General features: G+C 37.4%; 1 protein-coding gene across 2 annotated transcripts in view; it reads left to right on the forward strand.

Moving 5' to 3' along the window:
- Nucleotides 1-16,139, forward strand: part of LOC111154476 (NADPH oxidase 4) — a 160,617-nt gene that overhangs the window by 132,499 nt on the left and 11,979 nt on the right. Inside the window, exons 14-16 of one of the 2 annotated variants that reach the window (XM_022514087.1) lie at nt 7,038-7,157; nt 9,154-9,262; nt 15,545-15,613. In XM_022514087.1, coding sequence (XP_022369795.1) covers nt 7,038-7,157; nt 9,154-9,262; nt 15,545-15,613 — 298 coding nt within the window. The remainder of the gene's footprint in view (nt 1-7,037; nt 7,158-9,153; nt 9,263-15,544; nt 15,614-16,139) is intronic. The other variant, XM_022514088.1, reaches the window with a different exon arrangement.

Genomic DNA, 16,139 nt, shown 5'->3' on the forward strand with positions numbered 1-16,139 from the left:
CCTTATTTCTTCCAAACTCAGATTTCCATTGCACGGGTGGCTTTTTTGCTCCCTGCAGGAGAGACTGCAACTTCCCATGGACATTTAAGGAGTCCAGATACAGGCACCATGCCTGTCCACAATGGAGAGGACACCAGTGATGTGGAGAAGGGTGTAAAACAGACTTTCACACCAGGGAGTTCATGAACAGCCAATAACAATTGGCTTTGGAAGTGAGAGGGGCTGAATCTCATGAGTTTTTATAACAAGTGGGACTGAAAGCCTGGGATTATAAAAATCAGTGGGCTCACCTCTGGGAGAGCCTGGAAAGCTTTAGGAAGCTGAATCCCTACCCTTAAAGAGAAAGTACCACAAACAGTTGGCAGAGATACAGTGTAGAAGCACCAGTTTGAAAGTGCTAAAGGAAGAAGAAGGAGAGTGATTTACTTATTTCACAATGTGCCCCAAAGATCAGGGATCACAGGAAGATGCCTCCAGGGACAAAGGAGCTTCCTTCTTCTCCCCCCCCTTCTCCCAATTATGCCAATTCCCTCTTCTCCCCTCCCAACTAAACAACAGCCACCTGTAGAACCAGCATAGCCCTGCTACCTAACTTCCTTACACCAAGCTCCATACCCCTGTGGTTCAGCAGATCTGCCCCTCCCTGTCACATTTGTCTTACTCCCCGTACTACAGGCCCTCTCCTCCAAGAAGAGGTGCACAAACCTCACCAGCACGATTCACCATGATCAAGTGGGATTTATTCCTGGGATGCAAGGATGGTTCAATATTTGTAAATTCATCAACATGATACATCATATCAATAAGAGAAAGGATAAAAAACCCTATGATCATTTGAATAGATGCAGAAAAAGCATTTGACAAAGTACAACATCCATTCATGATAAAAGCCCTCAACAAAGTAGATCTAGAGGAAACACACCTCAACATAATAAAGGCCTTATATGAAAAACTCACAACAAACATCATACTCGATGTGCAAACTGAGAGTTTTTCTCCTAAGGTCAGGAACAAGACGAGAATGTCCACTCCCATCACTTTCGCTCAACATAGTACTGGAAGTCCTAGCCATAGCAGTTAGACAACCAAAAAGAAATAAAAGGCATTCAAAGTGGTAAAGAAGAAGTAAAACTTTCACTAACTGCAGATGACATGATACCATAAATAGAAAAACCCCAGAGACACCACCAAAAAATACTAGAACTGATAAATGAATTCAATAAAGTCACAAGATACAAAATCAATGTACAGAAATCTTTTGCATTTTCATACACTAATAACGAAGCAGCACAAAGTGACATTAAGAAAACAATCCCATTTACAGTTGCACCAAAACAAAAAAAATGTATAGAAATAAACTCTGAAAACTATAAAATATTGATGAAAGAAATTCGAGACAACACAAAGAAATGGGAAGAGATTCCATGCTTAAGGGTTGGAAGAGCGAGTATTTTTAAAACATCTATATTGCCCAAAGCAACCTATGCATTTAACGTAATCCCTATCAAAATACCAACAGCATTTTTCACAGAACTAAAACAAACAGCCCTAAAATTTGTATGGAACCACAAAAGACCCTAAATAGCCAAAGCAATTTTGAAAAAGAAAAACAAAATTGTAGGTATCAAAATCCCAGGCTTCAAGTTATATTACAAACTGTAGTAATCAAAGCAGTATGGTACTGGCATAAAATAGACACATTGACCAATATAACAGAATAGAAATAAACCCATGGTTGTATAGCCAATTAATCTTTGACAAAGCAGGAAAGAACGTGCAATGAGAAGAGAGGTCTCTTCAACAAATGGTGTTCGGAAAACTAGAAGCAACATGCAGAGAAATGAAACTGGACCATTCTCTTACACCAAACACAAAAATAAAATGGATTAAAGACCTAAATATGAGACCATAAAAATCCTAAAAGAGAGCAGAGGCATTAATTTCTCTGACATCAGTTATAACACAATTTTCTAGGAATGTCTCCTGAGGTAAGGGAAACTGAAGCAAAATAAAGTATTGGGACTACATCAAAATAAAAAGCTCTTGCCCAGTGGAGGAAACAATTAACAACACTGAAAGATAACCTATGGGATGGAGAAGATATTTGTAAGTGACATATCAAATAAAGGGCTGTTATCCAAAATATATAAAGAACTGACACAACTCAACACCGCAAATCAAAATAACCTAATTAAAAAATGGGCAGAGGACCTGAATAGACATTTCTCCAAAGAAGACATACAGAAAGCCAACAGACACATGAAAAGATGCTCGACATCACTCATCATCCGGGAAATATACATTAAAACTACAATGAGATATCAACACATACCTGTCAGAATGGCGAAAATAAAAAACACAAGAAAGGAGTCTTGGCTATGGTGTGAAGAAAAAGGAACCCTCATGCACTGTTGGTGGGAACACAAACTGGTGCAGCCACGCTGGAAAAGAGTATGGGGTTTCCTCAAAAATCTGAAAATTGAACTACCCTAAAATCCAGTAATGGCATTACTGGTAGTTATCCAAAGAAAACAAGAACACTAATTCAAAGGATACACGTACCCACTTGTTTATTGCAGCATTGTTTACAATAGCCAAACTATAGTAGCAGCCCAGGAGCCCAGGTGTCCATCAATAGATGAATGGAAAAGAAGTTTTATACACACACACACACACACACACACACACACACACACAATGGGATATTATTCAGCCATAAAAAAGAATGAAATCCTGCCATTTGCAAAGACATGGATGGAGTTGGAGCTAGAGAATATAATGTTAAGCAAAGCAAATCAGTCAGAGAAAGACAAATACCGTATGATTTCATTCATATGTGGAATTTAAGAAACAAAACAAATGAACAAAGGAGAAAAAAGAGAGAGAGATAAACCCAAACCAGACTCTAATAGAGAACAAACTGGTAGTTACCAGAGGGGGCAGTGGGAAGGGAATGGATTAAAAAGGTGATGGGGATTAAGAGCACTCTTATCATGAGGAGCTCTGTGTAATGAGAACTGCTGAATCTTTATATTGTACCCATGAAACTGACAGAATTGTTTATCAGCTAAACTGGAATTAAAATTTCAAAAAAACTTTTGAAAAAAGAAAATTAGTGAAAAATAAAACCCAGACAGCTGCTTCTCTCAAGTCCTTTGCACCACATTCCTGTCTGCTTCTCATCTCATCTCTGGACCTCTCAGTTGACCTGACAGGACATGGCAAGTGCTCACTGATGCCATTAACTGATCTTTGTGGCCCTCCACAATTCTTCAGCAAGCCTTTTCTGTGTCACCACATCTGATTGATCCTTTTCAAAGTGAAGGAAATCAGATTTGGCAAGGACAATTATCTGGCCTGTACGCTCAACCCCAGTAAATGTCTAGAACCCCGAATTCTTGTCTCCTTGCCAAAAGTTGTTTTGGAACACCAAACACATAGGGAGGGTGCTCGTGGGGGCTGTCGATCGTAAAGCAGACAAGAAGCAAAGAGGTATATTTCCTAACTGCTCTTCTCCTTTGCTGGTCAAATAAGGTGTCCTTGTGTCTGTTTTTTCTTATAGGAAGCAGACATGAGTAAAGAAGGGGACAGCAGCATAATTCCTGGGGACAGGACCTGTGCTTTTCTATCTCTAGGACTTTACACACAGGAGATAATCAATATATGCGAATGATGGATGTGTTAGATAATCACACGAGAGAGAAGCCCTCTCTGAGGACGGGGGTATTTGTCTCCTGTTCACTGCTGTCATCTCCAGAGCCTGAAAAGTGCCTTTTATAGGATAGATGCTAAAAATTTTGTTGATGAGGAAATGACAGGGATTGGTCCAAACAGAGCATCAGTCCTAACAAAGAAAAATTCATAAATACAATTAGCAGGAGATTGAATGAAGAAACTGAGCTGAAGATTCCCAGGAAGTGTAGCTGGCGTGAATACATCCTTAAACCAGAAGGCTTTGTTTATTTCTATTTCCCATTATTCCTGCTGGAAAGATTCTTTTTCCAGATGTTTTTATATTTTGCCTCTTCACTTCATTTAGGTCTCTGTTCAATTGTCGTATGCACTTCCCTGACTATCCCTTTAAACTGCTGATGCAAAATTTCAAGCATATGTAAAAGTAAACAGAAGAGTAAAATGAATTTTTATGTACCAGTCACCTAGCTCCAACAATGACTATGTTTTACCTGTTATTATTATTTTTATTTTTTTTAAAGATTTTATTTATCTATTTGGCAGAGAGAGAGAGAGATCACAAATAAGCAGAGAGGCAAGCAGAGAGAGAGGGGGCAGCAGGCTCCCTGGTGAGCAGAGAGCCTGATGTGGGCCTTGATCCCAGGACCCTGAGATCATGACCCAAGCTGAAGGCAGAAGCTTAACCCACTGAGCCACCAAGGCACTCTGCTTTACCTGTTTTTTAAAAGCACTTATCCTATATGACATTATAGATCTTTTTATATCTTTCTTTGTGGGCTAGCTCCTCTTCCACTAGAATCAACCAAGAGGCCAGGGACATTTTCTGTCTTGTTTATTTCTGTTTCCCTGACACTTTGCACACAGTCGAGCACATTGAAGGTGCATAAAAGCATTTGTTCAATAAGTGAATGACTAATTAAGAGAAGATTGCACTGGGTGTAGTGGAGTCTAAAATACTTGTAGAGATTTGTAATGATCTGTTTTTGCAGTTGGCAGTATTTATTTTTAAACCCAACTTTCGTACTTAATGTTTATATTCTAGATTTGTTTACATGGTGAGAAGTGGTAAAATCAATTCACATATCTTATTTATGGGCCACTGATATTTTGAGATTTATATCAAGAATCTAATGTACTGATCATTAATTTTCAAATATCTTCTGGTAGCTTTGTTTTCAGGTTCTTTTTCTGTTCAGTAAAAATATCTTTATGAAAGCATTGTACATCAGACAAATATAAACAGTCATATCTTAAATTCTGCTCTTTAAGTACCCTTTAAAATCATCTGCCAATTTTATCATTGATATTTTTAAAGAGGATCTTATCTTTAAAAAGATCAAAGTATATTCTTTCATCCCCTCAACCTATGTAATGTGATTTTAATATGAAGATGGAAAAACTTCGGTAATGTCATTTTTGATGTCCCGGTGTCGATTTTATCTTTGAGTCCAAAATAGTATCACAGAAATCATTGGTACACAGAGCATGATTGTTGAGTGAATAGTCTGTAAAATGTGAAGGAGATGGATGTAATAAGAATTAGGCATATTTTCTGTATGTGATCTATCAGTATTTTCTGAATTTCTGCTGTGCTTAGAACACTACCTCAAGCATTCAAACTTTGGTTATTTTTTCTTGAGGTACAGCAAGTAGCTTTTTAATAGGCTAGGCATTTTTTTTTTTTTAAATCAGTACTCTTCCAAATTCCTTTGAGGATTTAAATATAAACTGTACATGTGGTAGTTATGCTGGTCTGAGTTCTGCTGCAGTAACTAGTGAACTTTGAAATATCCTGAAAATGTGGTAAGACACAAAACAGATTTCTTTCTTACTCATGAAGTGACTTTTGTGGGCCCAGTGGCTCCAGAACAGTTCCCTTCAAGTGATAAGTCAGGGATTCAGTTGGCTTTTGTCTTCTGGTTCTACTCATGGCTTTTAGTTTTCATGGAAGGGACAGAGCTTTTCCCTACCTTATTCCGAAATAGCAAGTATTGCCTCTGCTCACAGCCCCGTGATCAGAATTAGATGTATGGCTCAATATAATCACAAGAATTCCAAGAAGTATAGTCTGTAAGTGTCCAGGAGGAGCCGAAACCAAATATTGGCAATGACTAATGGGATACAACTTAGATTGCATGCCATGGAGCTCCGAGGTCAAAAGACTGTCCATTCGTTCATTTAACGTTTAACCAGTAACACCACAGATACCTAAAAGTAAGTTAGACACTGTTGCGGTCGCTTCTCACAGTGAAAGCTATGTATATCATAAGGCTGATGACATAAATGTACTTTTGGGGATAGTTGCTATGTTTTAGCAAAGCTATTTGTTTTAAAATAGAAAAAAAGAGCATGACAAGGCAATGCCTTTAAGATATCTTTCACAGTAAGATACCTGGAACTAGGTAGTCTAGCGAGGCTATCTTAATTCTACAGCCATCAATGGTAAGTATGAAGTCCATCAGGACAACGTTTTAGGTATCAGGATGAAGGAAGCAAAGGGAGGGATAAAGAGCACCACTTTCAGCTAAGGCAGCTTTCTGCAGGAAGCCTTCTAGTTTTTTCTAATAGCACTGCCATTTACATGATATTAACCAGAACAGAGTCACACAGTCAAAATAAGTACAGTTTTGGGTGATGGAGTTTGGGTGACATAGTGGTTTGGCTGGACACTTTGCTTCCCTGAATAAATTAATGTTTTGTTATTAAGAAAGAAGGGGAGGGGGTAAAATATCAAGTGAACGATTAACAAGTTCTGTTGTAGTTAAGGACTAAACACACACACACACACACACACACACGACTATACAGTCTCAAATAAGTAGAGATTCCTCTGAGCTTGTTCTCCAGTTGTTTCTATACTAATAAACCTCACTAGGGCAAGAGGGAAAGAGTTTCCTTTTTATTTTTCTCCTATTACTTTTCTGTTCACAGAGTAAATGTTACAATAAATATTTCTGCTACTGACTTTGCCATGAAAGAGAACCTTATTTATTGAATTTAGATGCAGTAAAGCAATTGATATTTTAATTTAGTTAAATACAGTAATATAATATGATCAGACCTTTAACTTGTCCTTAGGTATCTGTCATGGTCCTATATACATTTCTCTGTACTTTTAATTAACGTTTGCCTCAAAAAGGGAAGGCTTAGAAACAGATGTACCTGTTTTAATATTGAGACTTCATATACATTTCTTATTACTTTAGGTTTTTCAGTACGAGAACAATGAAATAAGAACTGAGCCATACAAAGCCTGGAAACAGGATTCAGCATGTGTGCTACCTATTACAGAGAATTAATTTAACTTATTTCATTTTCCCCACCTTTGTGTGCCTTCTCCACAGGCTCTACATTGACGGTCCATTTGGAAGTCCATTTGAGGAATCATTGAACTACGAGGTTAGCCTCTGTGTGGCAGGAGGCATTGGAGTAACTCCATTTGCATCAATACTCAACACCCTGCTGTATGTTATTTTGATCCGTTTTGTTAATTCAAATAGAGAATTCTTAGTATGAGGTAATTCCTCATAGAATTTGTCTACAGTAACCCCCCCGCCATGTACGGGGGAACACATCCCAAGATCCCCAGTGAATGCCTGAAACTGCCAATAGTACTGAACCCTACATACATGATGTTTTTTCCAATACATATGTGTCTGTGATAAGGTTTAATAAGCTAGGCACAATAAGAGATTAACTACAATAGCTAATATTAAGATAGAACAATTATAACACTATAGTGTGATGAAAGTTATGTGGTATCTCTTTCTCTCCCTCAAAATATCTTATTGTACTGTACTCACCCTTGTTCTTATGATGAGGTGAGATGGTAAAATGCCCGTGAGATGAGATAAGGTAAGGGGAATGATGTAAGCATTAGGCTGCCCTTGATCTTCTGACAACATGCCGTCTGCCTCCCAGCCATGGGCGACCTGACGGTAGGTGACTGAAACCACAGAAAGTGAAACCACCGATAAGGATGGGCTACTGTACTTGTTTTGCATGGAACTCCATTTACTGACTGATGAGGGTGAGAATTCAATGATTCTCAGGACGTGGTGCATGGCTTTCAGCATGCTGTCTTATAAATTATCACAATCAGGCATTCCTCTATCCTTGCCAAGCCGTTCCAGCAGCCTTCATCTCTGTACTTCCTCCTAAAAGCTAAGGGGCGATCTTCATCCATTCTGTCAACAAGTATCTTGAGCACCTATGTGCCCACCCATCCTATAGTGACTGGTAAATACTGCACTGCATGAAATAGGTTCCCTGCCCTTAAATAACTTATATTCAAATGGAGCAAACCAAATATAAACCAATAAGACATGCATAAATAACATTATTTCAGAAATATCAGAAGTCTGATAAAAAGAAGAGAGATTAATGGGATATGGAAATAAAGGGGCGGGGTCATTGTAGACATATGGTCAGGAAAACTTGGCTGGGGCGGATGACAAATGAACACATGATTCCATGGTATGTTACTCTGCAAATTTATAACAGACCAAAGAATAGAAATTTCAAATGTAAGAGTGCTTATGTAGGAAATACTTTTTAGTTATTTTAGTTCCAAGATTATAAGCAAAAATTAATGGATTAATAATGTCATGAAAACACAAACAAAACAACAGTAGGAAATTATTCTCAAATCAATTCCTTTCCCTTTTCAAGTAGACCTGATTTGCATTAAGAGTCTTTTATGGAGTACTAAAGAAGGAAATAATAAAATTGAAATGATGTGTTTGAATAATATTTTATTTCAATTTTAAGCACTTGTTACAAATTTGGGACTTTTTGGAGGTTCTTAGAAAAATAACCATATCCCAAGCCAGAAATCATTTGTTACTGAAAACATACTGCAAGTTATTTGGACACTTAAAGTTAAGAAAAGGAGAAAATATTTTCTTAACCTCAGGCCACTTTCATAATTATAAATAGGAATCCAGACTTGGAATTATGAGGCCCTGGAATGCATTACATAGTAGGTGACTGTTACATCTCTTTCTTTAGTGATTTTTAAAAGGGAATAAACAACCAGCTTTCTGGAATGGTGTTGCCTCATTTTGCCTGGAGGCTAGGGCACGGCTAATGACCACTGGAGCCCTGCTGAGATAGAATTCACTGAAAATAGAGAACTTTTTTTCTGAGAGCCGGGGTTCCTATTTCCATCCAGGAGTTTAGTTTATTGCCTTGAACTGAAAATAGGTGGTATACTTAGAATATACACACGTATAAACACTTAAGCTCATGGAGTACATCATGCCTCTGAGTCTGTGTATGACATTTTAAATTCATTTGGGAGTTGTAGTAAGTGCGATGACAAATGATAAAAGATGATAAAATGATACATGTAAATGACTGGTTTTTCATTAGTAAGTGAAAAGCAAATTTTCAAAGACGCGGGGATTCTTAATTTTTTTTGGCCATCCTAATCACTATTGTGTTCTTTTACTTTTAAAGGGATGACTGGAAACCATACAAGCTTAGAAGACTGTATTTTATTTGGGTGTGCAGAGACATCCAGTCCTTCCGTTGGTTTGCAGATTTACTCTGTGTGTTACATAATAAGGTAAAATTAGGTTTGTTTTTCCTTTTGCAATGTTCTTAAATAAAAAAAGTATTTTTTCTAGTTACAAAAGCAATAAATGTTCGTTGTAGAATAAGCCAGAAAATAAGGCAGAGAAATTCAAAGAAGGAAAAAACATTCTCTTAAACTTCAAAGAACAGAAGTAGCATATTAATAATTTAGTAAACATATTTTCAGATATTGGTGAGAGTATATATATATATATATATATATGAGATATGTTTTAACATGAATATGTTACTATTTGTGTTTTAACATAGAAATGTAGGGATATGGGCAATGATATATGTGTATGAGGGTGGTGAGGGAGGACAGACAGGGGAACATCAGCAGATGGTTGTTACTATACTTTCCATCCTGTGTTCTGTTAGCTCTAACCTCTTATTTCTGCTTTTAATATTCCAAATGGACCATCATCTGGCTTTTGGCATACTAGGCAGAATTTCAAAATCCCAAATTCTAAGTTTTAATTCTTAAGATATTTTTAAAAAGGCCTTCTTCATCTATCCTACATGTAACCTTTTATTTATGTATTAATATACGTATATTTTTTATTTTATTTTTTAAAATTATACAAGTAATACACATGCATTTTTCCTGCAATTTTTTTCCTTTTCCTTTTTTTTAAGATTTTATTTATTTATTCATGAGAGACGGGGAATGGGGAGCAGAGGGAGAAGCTTTGCAGGGAGCCCAGTGCAGGACTCAATCCCAGGATCCCGGGATCATGACCTGAGCTAAAGGCAGATGTTTAACTGACTGAGCCACCCAGGTGCTCTTCCTTTTTCTTTTTAGTTGTGGAATAGTTGACATGCAGTAGTATGTTAGTTTCAAGTGTACAACATAGTGAATCAACAATTACACATTGCAAACTGCTCACCACGATATATGCAGTGATAATCTGTCACCATGTAAAATTATTATTATATTATTGACTGTATCCTCTATACTGTAATTTTCAACCTTGTGACTTACTTATTTTATAACTGGAAGTTTGTACCTCTCAGTCCCTTTCACCTATTGACCCCTCCCCCCAGCCCCCTTCCCTTTGGCTGCCACAGTTTGTTCTCTGTATTTATGAGCCTGTTTCTGTAGGTTTGTTTTGTTTTTTAGACTCCACATATAAATGGAATTGTATGGCATTTGTCTTCCTCTGATTCATTTCACTTAACGTAATACCCTCTAGGTCAACCTATCTTGTTGCAAATGGCAAGATCAAATATATATACATATATTCCTTATCCATTCATGTGTCAGTGAACACTTAGGTTGCTTTCTTATCTTGACTGTTACAGATGATCTTCAGTAAACATAGGAGTGCATATATCTTTTCAAATTCGTGTTTTCCACGGTGCTTACATGTCTACCAACAGTATGTGAAGATTCTCTCTTCTCCACATCCTCACCACCACTTACTATTTCTTTTTGATACTAGCTATCTAGACAGATGTGAAGTGGTATCTCATTGTGATTTTGATTTGCATTTCCACTATGACTAGTGATATTGAGCATTTTTTCATGTGCCTCTTGGCCATCTGTATGCCTTCTTTGAAAACTGTCATATAATTCAGATAAACCAAATCCTCCCTTACTACTTTCCTCACCCAATCTGTATAACCAGAGGCAACTCATGAGTGTTCTATAAATTCTTCCATACTATTTGCATTGTTCTGTGAATTGTTTATTTTAAACTTATCACTGTGTCTTAAACATTTTTCATAATAGTACATATAAAGTTACTTCATTCTCTTTACTGCTGTAGACTATTTTGTAGTATGGATGTACTCAGTACTTTATTTAACCATCCCTTAATGATGGATATTTACTTTTTTATTACAAAGAACAGTGCGATGATGGGCCCCTGGGTGGCTCAGTTGGTTAAGCGTCCAACTCTTGATTTCATCTCAGGTCGTGATCTCAGGGTCCTGGGATCGAGCCCCACATCAGGCTCCATATCATGCATGGAGTGTTTTTGAGATTCTCTCTCCCCATCTCCCTCTGCCCCTCCCCCTGCTCATGTGCTCTCTAAATAAATAGTAAATAAAATATTTAAAAAAAAAGAGCACTGCAATGAATATAATATCATACATGTCTTTTTATTCAGATATTCATTTATTCAGTCTGTCATTCTGTCACTCATCAAATATTCACTCATTGCCTACTATAAATCACAAGCTGTTCTAGGACCTGGAGCTACAGGTAAAATAAAAATAAAAAGCAATTTTTTTTTATCTCATGTGATTTCCATCCTAAGTGGGGAAGATAGGGAGTGTCTGGGTGGCTCAGACAGTTAATCATCTGCCTTTGGCTCAGGTCATGATCGTGGGTTCCTGGGATCAAGCCCCGTATTGGGCTCTCTGGTCAGCAGGGAGACTGGTTTTCCCTCTCTCTCTGCCTGCTGCTCCCCCTGCTTGTGCTCTATCTCCTTCTGTCTCTGAATAAATAAATAAAATTTAAAAAAAAAACAAAGAGTATGAGAGGCACTTATTTAAAATGTTATATTACCAACATTTTAGATTTGTACCAATCTCTTAAACAGTGAGATCTCATTCTATTTTCTCCTAAATGCAAGTGAGATTGAAACTCTCTTCCTGTGATTATTGACCAGTTTTATTACTTCTGGGATTTCCTAATTCTGCCTCTGTTTTTATAATTTTTAATCTTTCTTGAACTGATACACAGAACCTGTACATTTTTTTAAGTAAAATGATCCAAGATGTGGACAGGCACATTTGAATAATAGATGCTTTATAAGGCAGAGGAGTGGGGAAGGAAAGGAATAAAAGAAAAGAATAAGTGGCTGGACCTTCAAAGGAGCTGAATCTTAATATTTATGTTTTCTTTCCATTCATGTCTTTTGATGGATGTGCTTTACCCTTAGGAGTCCATGGAGTAAATAATATAAAAGCTTACAACTATGTGAACAATACAGTGATGATTATCTTCTACAAACACCTCTGCATCTGTGTTTTGATTTTTTCCATCAGCAGGGTGAACACTGGTCCTTCAGTTGTGTCTGGAGAATGATGTGTTTGCAACTGTGTTATCAAGTTCAGTGCGTGTGTGTGTGTGTGTGTGTGTGTGTGTGTGAGAGAGAGAGAGAGAGAGAGAGAGAGAGAGAGAAAGAGAGAGAGAAAGCAATAGCAATAAAGCATAGGGACTTTACATACAGTCTGTGTAAGAGTAGCTGAAAGTGTTTTTGAAAACCAGATGAAAATACCGTCTTTCGATCTTGTTCCAGCTGTGAGTTCTCTCACATCATTCTAGAAGGCCTCGGACAAAGCTATCTTGGTTGCCCCAGTCACTCTGTCTTGGTGTCAGGCTGTCTGCAGTGGTGATAAAAGTGGATCTGAGGTGGATCTTGCTTGGCCAGATTGTCCAACCTGATGATGGAAGTGTGCAGGGCCAGGTGTCAGGTGATCTGGTACCAGCTCTGCCAATATCAATGGTGTGACTTACTTCGAGTCACTTTACCTCTGTAAGTCATATTGGGAAAGTCGAAATGAAGGATCAGGGCTCCATCAGGCATTCAGAGTCTGTCATTTACAATGGAACAGGGGTTCTACCTTATATGAACTGTGAGTCCTTGGGTAAATCACTTAACCTCTATAAACCCAATTTATGTTTTCAATCTGTAAAGGAGGCTAACAGCACTTGAAACCTGATGTGAGACTCAGCTTTAACGTACCTAAAGTATCTATCATTTTGAAGGCATTTAACAAATGATTGCTATGATTCCTATTAGTGATCTGTAAAATTCTTTCCAGGACTCACATCCTGTTATTTTTTATTTGGGAGAAAAATGAGGAGGAGTACAGGCAAGATAAATAAAATTGAAAAACATAATATTTGTGCATGATCCTACAATCCTAATCTACTTGCAAGATTGTATTGATCCACATGTCTGTTTTTTCACTGTTCCATTATTTGGAGAACATTGTGCCTTGAGTAGATATTATTGTCTTCAGTAATGGGTAAGTTAAAGTGGAGACATTGAAATCATTAAAAAACATTATCCAGATTTGCATAGTTCTTACTTGGGGCCGTAGACACCAAACACAGTTATCGATGCAGGAGTCACAGGACCGATCTCAGAACAGCATCCTGGTAGACATTTAAGACGAGAATCGACACAAGCCATGTGTTTTGTGAGGTGCTATTCTTTACTTGCATGTAGAAGTTTCTATTTCTTCACAGTTAAAACTCATAAACTCTGATTCATTTCAGAAATGGCCTAAAATGAATTTAGCATTTGGATATAACTTGAAGCAACCATTCGATGGGATATAACTAATGATTATATTTTAAGAATATTATGAGAGCTGAGAATCATCACATCACTCTTAAAGTAAAATATGTTTTTATTGGGCTTTTATATTCAGAGTTTCCACCGATCAGAAAATGTATTATTTCAGATCTGAAAAGAGACCTGGGGAATGATGACGTTCAACCCTATCTATCACTGACCTGATGAAGAAACAGAGGCCTAGATGAATCAGTAACTCCTTAGAAGTCTCAGGGCCAGACAATGGTGGCGATAGAAACAAGTCAGTTACCTGCCAAGTGCTCTTACCTTCCATTGTAAGGTGTTCCAGAGGGCTGATGCAGCACTTCCATACATCACCCAGTGCTCATCACAAGTGCCCTCCTTCATCCCCATCACCTATTTCACCCATTCCAGTGCCCACGTCCCCTCTGATAACCATCAGCATGTTTCCTGGAGCTAAGAGTCTTAGTTGGTCTCCCTCTCTCTTTTTTCCCCTTTGCTCATTTGTTTTGTCTCTTAAATTCCACATATGAGTGAAATCATATGGTATATGTCTTTCCCTGACTGACTTACTTTATTTAGCATAATACTCTCTAGTTCCATCCACGTCATTGCAAATGGCAAGATTTCATTCTTTTTGATGGCCAAGTAGTATTCCACTGCATGTGTGTATAATGTATGGGGTGTGTGTGTGTGTGTGTGTGTGTGTGTGTGTATCACATCTTTATCTATTCATCAGTCAATGGGCACTTGGGCTGTTTCCATAATCTGGCTATTATAGATAATGGTGCTTTAAACATCATTATACTATATAGAAATAGTACTTTAAATCAGCGATCTTCTTGCTGCAGTAAACTCCAGCAAACCTTTCCATCTCAAGCAAACCCACTATGCTGATTAGGCTCAAGAAATGGTTTGGCTTTTGAAGAAATGCTGGTCCTATCACCTCAGACACTCAGATCCACACCTGTTATCCGAGGAGCCCACCATGCTCTTGTATGCCCCTCCTTCTCTTCTTCCACTTTTGATGCCTGATCCTTAACTTTTAACTTCTCCTTATTTCAGGGTCATGAAAGGCAGCCCTAAGAAGAATACTTTTATGAATAAAATAATTATCTTAAAAATTATTTTTAAAATTTTAAATATAATATTTTTTAAAATATATTTTAAAATATTTTTCTCATTTAAGTTTTTATTTAAATTCCAGTTAGTCACATACAGTGCAATGTTAGTTTCAGGTACAAAAAATTTTTTAAAAGAATAGATTTCAGGAGTTAGGAGTCAGTCAGAGTCAGGTCAGTTACTAGTAGGTTTATTTTAAAATGAAAATGAAGAAGGTAAAAGGAAGCATATAGGGACAACAACCATCCTTTTACCCTCTTTGTTGAGTTTATTTTCCTTTAGACGGTATCCTTTTTATTTTACTTTTCAAGGTATTGAAATGTTCACGATTTTTTTCCCCAGACTATTTTTTCTTTAGCAGGTGTATTTCCTGCCTCATACAGTTCTGTACAAGGAAAACCAGGGCTGAGTAGGAGGAAGGCAGGAACAGGAACAGAGCCTTTCGTTTTTGTCTTGTTTGTTTTGTTTTGTTTGATTCTTCGCATGCATATTATTTATCACTATTTGTGTGTTGATGTTATTTTTGTAAGAAAATCATGCTCTTTATGAGTGAACTCTTGGCTATAATTTAGGGATTCAGGAATAAAATATGAGATATGTGGAAGGATTTCGGGGAATATCAGTGTCGTATTTAGCATGCTTGATTCTATATCTGTAACGACAACAGAATTCTTCTCTTATACTACTGCTGCTTACGCTAATTGTGCCAGGAGGCACAGGTTACATGCTAGAATCTGGCATGTATATTGCTTGTAAATGTTGACTGTGATTAGACCAGATACATCTTAAATTGTGGAATCACGTATGTTAGAAGAGGAGAAAGTCTGAGTCTGCAGAGAGAATTCACATGTCCATTTACTTTTATGTCCTCTCAGTTTTGGCAGGAGAACAGACCCGACTATGTCAACATCCAGTTGTACCTCAGTCAAACAGATGGGATACAGGTATGTGGTTGGATGTTTTTATAAATTAAACAAGCCCCTTGGTAATACAAGATTTACTGTAGGGGCTGTGCTGGAAGAAAATTTCTGCAGGTGGTTTGAAGAGAAGTTTCCCAGAGGAATGCCTCTTTTGGAGTGTGTCCAGAAAACCCATGGGCTGTCCTTGAAGCCAACCGTGTTATGCCTTTCATTTGCCCTCCTCACAGGAAGCTGGTACAGACCTTTGAGTTCATCTCTCTCCTTTTCACTGTTGTCTTAAATCCTTTACCTCTAGAGATTGGACCAGAAGCAAACAGTCTCATGATTGTGTTCATCAAGGGGAGTTTTTATATGGAGAGACAAGATAAGGACATACCTAATTAAGTTTATTTCTTCTCTTCAAGGGAACCTAAAAGTGTAGTAATAGCCATCACACATTATTTATTAACTGTGCTAGACACTGTGCTAAGCATTTTATATTATCTTGTGTAATTCCAACAGATAGATGTTGGTGATATCCCCATGTTATAGATGAAGAAACTGATGTTTA

Source organism: Enhydra lutris, unplaced genomic scaffold, assembly GCF_002288905.1.
Source record: "Enhydra lutris kenyoni isolate GAN:26980312 unplaced genomic scaffold, ASM228890v2 scaffoldscaffold37, whole genome shotgun sequence".
Taxonomy (NCBI): Eukaryota; Metazoa; Chordata; class Mammalia; order Carnivora; family Mustelidae; genus Enhydra; species Enhydra lutris.